The 5722-nt window shown below is 29.0% G+C and overlaps 1 protein-coding gene across 1 annotated transcript; it reads left to right on the top strand.

The window, feature by feature from the left end:
• Nucleotides 1-3389: 3389 nt before the first annotated feature.
• LOC135922649 (carbohydrate sulfotransferase 11-like) lies at nucleotides 3390-4942 on the top strand. Its single transcript, XM_065457073.1, has 3 exons — nucleotides 3390-3444; nucleotides 3689-3786; nucleotides 3842-4942. The coding sequence occupies exons 1-3, from the start codon at nucleotides 3390-3392 to the stop codon at nucleotides 4898-4900; spliced, it is 1212 nt and encodes a 403-aa protein (XP_065313145.1). The 3' UTR covers nucleotides 4901-4942.
• Nucleotides 4943-5722: the final 780 nt, after the last annotated feature.

The raw sequence follows: 5722 nt of genomic DNA, 5'->3' as shown, positions 1-5722 counted from the left end.
TTGGCGGTATTAATTTTGGTACAGCGTCCTGCTTAAGATAAAGTTTAACATAACTGCGATTTATAGGCTTTTTGTCAATTTTGGTTTTACATTCGTTTATCAACTTTTGTATTTCATCATCATAATTTTCTTCGACATGGTTTACAAATTGATCTAATATGTTGCCAAACGCTTTCAACCATGTCCTACCTAACAGCGGTATTTTATTTCTCTGCACTACGTGTATGTTCAAGGTCTCTGTCTTGTTTCCATACTTTGCCTTGATGTCAACGGTGCCCAACACCTTTATCATTCTCCCATCGTAGCCCATAAGTTTTGTTTCCGATTTCTTTAATGTTTTAATACCAATTTTTCTTGCAACACTTATTGGTAGTATCGAGAATCCTGACCCCGTGATCTGCATTACAATAGGCACATCATTAAGGTGCATCGTGATTTTACATGCGTCATACGCTTTGCTATTATCATCATCAAGATTATTTATATCCACATTAAAAAGACTATATTCTTCTTTTTCGATTTTATCACAATTTACATCCTTTATTTCCTTTATTTCTTCTATATTGACCGTATTTACTTTATTTGAGTATCGCCGTTTTATTGTCATTATTTCGATATCTGTTATTATTATACGATTGATTGTAGTTTTGGTTGCAATTCTGATTGTAGTTACGATTATAACTTTGATCGTAATTCTGATTATATCTCGGTCTGTATCTTGAATCATTATTATTTCTATCATTGTATCTGTCATAATTACGCCTATCGTTATAATTATCATTATTAAATCTCGATCTTGGCTCTCTGTCATTATATTGATATCTATGATTAAAGTTATTTTGATACCGCGGATTGAAATTGTTACGATAACGTGAATCATAATTGTTTCCTTGAAACCTCTGACAATTATCGCATCTAGGTGTCCACTGCCGTCTAAACCCATTATTATTTGAAGTACATGCCAATCTATTGTTACCATCGTATATAACCAGTTGATTATCCGAACTTATCCTCTTGACTTCGACCTCATCTATCGCTTTCACCGTGGTTCCTTCTTCTATTTTTATATTATCAATTTTATTTAAAATATTGTCACACGCTTCTTTCTCTTCTAAATCTGCTGCTGCCTTTAGTATCATATCTATATTTACATTTTCCATTTTAGAAATTCTCTGCCTGATTTTCTTACTTATCGATGAAAGCCTTATTTTTTTTATTGCTATCTCACAGTCTTTATACTTACATTTAGTATTTAAACCACATACTCGAGTTACCCAGGCCGGAAATTTTTCACCTGAGGGTGTAGAAGTTTAAACTTCTCGATTAAATTTGTAAGATTAGAGAACTCGGACGATGTACAGATTGCCTCTAGATTTAAGTACTCGTCTTCTGGTAATCTGTTTGTAAAAATACTCCCTTTTTCAATCGAATCTTTTTAAAAAAAACTCAACGTTTGTAAACGCCGGTACGTCAACTATATTATTTTTTGTATTTACTAACGGTTTCATAATGTATATATTTTTTTATTATATTTTTATAATGATCGTTTATTTCACATCTTATTTATATCATATGTCACACGAAAAAAAAATAGTATTTATATTACGTATATAAAATTGAATAATACAAGCTAATAAATTTATCTGGTAGCGTTGGTCAAATGATTCAATCTCTTTGATAGCATTGAGCATTAATAAAGAAACTATCCCCATAGGAGTCAGTGGACTCCTGTCCTTGTATGGCCGAAAACGCAGTTTGCATGTCATCTGCATTATCGTAATAGAAGAAATGGACCAATCTTGTCTCGTTATAAACGAAATGGATTTGTGCGTCGAAGTATTGCGATGTTGCCTGATTTCAAAGCGTGATGGACATCTTATAATCATGATGTATCGAAATCGCTGTCATATTGTAACTATAAACTGAGACTATTATAAGAATTGTAAATCGGAATACGCTGCCATCATATAAGAATTTTACGATTTCTCTGATACGTGATGAGGATGGGATTTTATAATTTAAAGTTGACACATTTTTAAACAATAATTAATACGATTAAAAGCTGAAACATTTAAAACACAAATTTTTAATTTTATCTTTTTTATTATAACATATAAATTTCTAACTAGTAATATAACAAAAAAAACCTAACAATATACACAAGAAAAATTATAAGTATATCAATATCCTACAGTTATGTTTTTCAAATATAATCTATTTACATTTTATCGTTATACATCCATTTCAAATCATTTTTAACTTTTTACCTTTAATTTGTTTTTTACTTTTACATTTAAATCGATTTTAACTTTTACATAAAATATTTCATTATCACCTCGAGTGATTTTATTTAAATTATTTCCACAATATAACAAGGTGTCACCTATAAAAATGATAAAAAGAAATGTGTTGTTAATAGTGTTGTTAAACTACTCATTTTGAGCCTAACTAACTTTATATTTCAACCAGAAAAATGTTGTATAAGCCTCGAGATTTCTAGAATATATGTCTAGACCTTTGTTCCTTCTATGAGCAAAATCTTCAGGCTTGCGTAACTTGTTAATTTATTTAGGGAAAGCTCAGTTACAACTTAATTTAACAAAAGTTTGTATATAAAAATTTAACCATTATGTTTAACTTATAGCCGCAAACAAGATACAAAAAAAAAAGAGATAAAATATATAATATTAATACCAAAATGTAATGGCTATCGTGTGATTTGAAAAGATATAATATAATAATTCTATAGTAATTAGCAGAATTGTTAAAAGATACTTTTAAATGGATCTAGATACCGATACATCGTCTAAAATAATATAATAGATACATATATTTTAATCAAAAATCTATCTAGATGCAGATACCACATTTTTACATCTAAATGCATATACCACATTTTTATATCAAGATACAGTATCTAGATACTTGTATCTAGAATCTTCAACAACCCTGGTAATTAGTGATATCAAAGTGTAGTATATAATTAATTTTTCAGAAATTTTTGTCTAAAATATTAAAATATTAACAAAAAATAATATGTAATAATTATTTTGCAATTTTCTTTTTTTTTATAGGGTATAAAAGAAGAAAAAAAAATTTTTTTATTACTTATGTATAAAAAAATTTTTTTTTGCTTAAATAAGCAATTTTTATAAAAAACGAATAAATAATATGTAATAAATAAAAGATAGAAAAATTTGAAAAAAATAAATAATTTTCTTCGATGATCATCTCGGAATTCAAAAGATATCTGCTATGGGCATCATTATTCTGTTCATTTACTATAGTTTACTTCGAATTCCTAAATTACAAAAGTAAGAAAAATATGATGACTAGTGTTGTTAAAAACGGCTCATTTTGCTAACTCAATAGCCAGAAAAATATTGCATATGCCTCAAGATTTCGATAATATATACCTAGGACCTTCGTTATCGTCAGGCTCGCGTAATATTTTCTCTGGACGAAATACTGAGTTAGTCTTTTCTTTTTTTAAAAAAATCGGCTTAAAACAAGCCGTTTAACAAGACTTAAATTTGACAAATTATTTAATATTATTTATTTTTATTTTTTTTTCTAATCAATAAAAAAAATATCGATAAATTTTAGGACAATTCAACATTTCAATTTTATAAAAAATTTATAATTTTTTCTTTTTTTAAAAAAAAAATCTATGGAAATTAATTTTTAGTTCTTTTCCTATTTTTTTTTAAAAAAAAAATAGATTTAATAAAATGTTTGCGGAAATTGAACCCGTATGATTATTCGTCGAATATCCCGAATTCCGAGGTAAATAATATATTTATTTATTTTTTTAAAAAAATATCGATCTCATTTTAAAAAGTTACAATATTTCGAGTATCTTAAAACCAAATATAACGTATCGGGATACAACCCCGATGGAAGCCTTCTTAATTTAAGCGAAGAAACGTTGGGTATAGCTCGAATAGGCTGGCTCAAACACGTCTGTTCAGCGATATCACCTTTGTACTCGGTGATGAATGATTACGCTCTATCCCATAAAATTGTAGACGAGGCCAGGGGGGTAATATATTGTTACGTGCCTAAGGCTTCCTCGACTTCTTGGAAGAGCTTCTTTATGGTTTCCAATAATTTATCCTACAAAACGTTACTCGAATCTTCTATGATTCCCAATGATTCTTTAGGACACTACGTGGAAGGATTTGAGTTTAAAATATTATCGAATCTCGTCATGAGTGATGATAACTATGAAGCTAGAAAATACCTAAAATTTATGTTCGTGAGAAATCCAATAAGCAGACTAATGTCGGCCTACAGAAGCAAGTTCGAATGGAAGAACGAGTATTTTATATCACGTTATCGTAATTACATAGAATTGCTAGCTTCAAGCAATTCGAGCGAAATAGGTGGCCAGAATTTTGACGCGGTATTTAAAACGGGAGAGCAGTCTAATAATAATAATAATAATGAAAACGTCACTTTCTTGAAATTCGTCAAGTTCCTTTTAAATATTCGTTACTTGAGGAACGAAAGCTTGAGGGAGTACCTCGTGAACGAACATTGGAGACCCTATTCGGATATTTGCGCTCCGTGCAGCCGTGGATTGGACTTTATCGGAAAACAAGAATCGCTGGTGCAGGATGTGAAGAAAATACTGGGGTTAACGGGATGGGACACCCTGAATTACAATCCGTTTAAACAATATTTTCCTTTTAATCTCGGTGATGCTCATTCGCGTACCTTGATCGATATGTTTAGGAGTAAGACAATTTCGCGCGATTATTCCGATCACGAAAGCGTGTTACTCGAGTCGCTCCCGGAGGATTTACTCGTGAGTTTGATTGGCTTTTATAAATATGACTACCTACTTTTTTACCCGCTCGATCCGTTATTCCGCAAATATATAAACCGGCTCGCATAAAACTTTGTAAATAATAAATGCGTAGATCGAAACTGGTAAAGATTGACGTTATTACTAATTATGTAACTTTTATATTATAATTATTATTATAATTTACTTGTATGCTCTTATGTTTTAAAAATTTCGTGAATGCGTGAAAAAAATAATTCAATTTCCTGTATTAATGAAAAGAGAGAAGCAAAATTATTTACTAATAATGTAAATAATTCGCAACTTAAATCTCGTGTTTGATTGACGGGTAAAGGAAACTGAGAGAAATCAAATTTGACAATCGATCAAAAATTAGCATCTTACTTTAGTGTATATATATTTAGATAGATTAGATAGGATAAGTTTAATTTTTTTAATATAAAATATGAGACGTTAAATATTAGGCGTCGGAAAATTTAATATATAATTTCTATAGACAGTATTTACCTAATGGTGTGACAAGATGTTTACGATTTGAAATAAGTTCTGTAAAGTAATCTTAAAAGTAACGTCGTTACTAACGGAGTTACATTTTTTTTCTAGAAAAGAAACGCCATTCGTACGCAAAAATACTTCTTTTACTTAAAAAATTTTTCTTAAAAAAATATAGAAAAATCCATATTTTATCGTAATTATAAAATTATTTTTTATTTATTTTTTTAAATTTAATTTAATAATTTAAGCCGAGTTTTTTTAAGCCAGCCAGATCAACCACCAAATTCCTTCTATTTTTATTTTAAATTTTTATTCAAGATCGTTAATCCTCTAATCCTTTATTAAACCAATCAAGATATGTTAATTACATTCTTATTCTCGGATATTATAAATTTATGTTATTAAAGAATATTAATT

The sequence above is a fragment of the Gordionus sp. m RMFG-2023 genome, chromosome 1, assembly GCF_954871325.1.
Source record: "Gordionus sp. m RMFG-2023 chromosome 1, tfGorSpeb1-WG-v2, whole genome shotgun sequence".
Taxonomy (NCBI): Eukaryota; Metazoa; Nematomorpha; class Gordioida; order Chordodea; family Parachordodidae; genus Gordionus; species Gordionus sp. m RMFG-2023.
This window is presented reverse-complemented; position numbering and strand designations above follow the sequence as displayed.

What these genes read in the sequence shown, in the direction of transcription:
- LOC135922649 (XM_065457073.1), top strand. Translation starts at nt 3,390, where the DNA reads ATGCCTCAAGATTTCGATAATATATACCTAGGACCTTCGTTATCGTCA. An exon ending in TTCGTTATCGTCAGGCTCGC is followed by an intron (nt 3,445 to 3,688) that starts GTAATATTTTCT and finishes ATTAATTTTTAG; the next exon opens with TTCTTTTCCTATTTTTTTTT. An exon ending in CGAATATCCCGAATTCCGAG is followed by an intron (nt 3,787 to 3,841) that starts GTAAATAATATA and finishes CATTTTAAAAAG; the next exon opens with TTACAATATTTCGAGTATCT.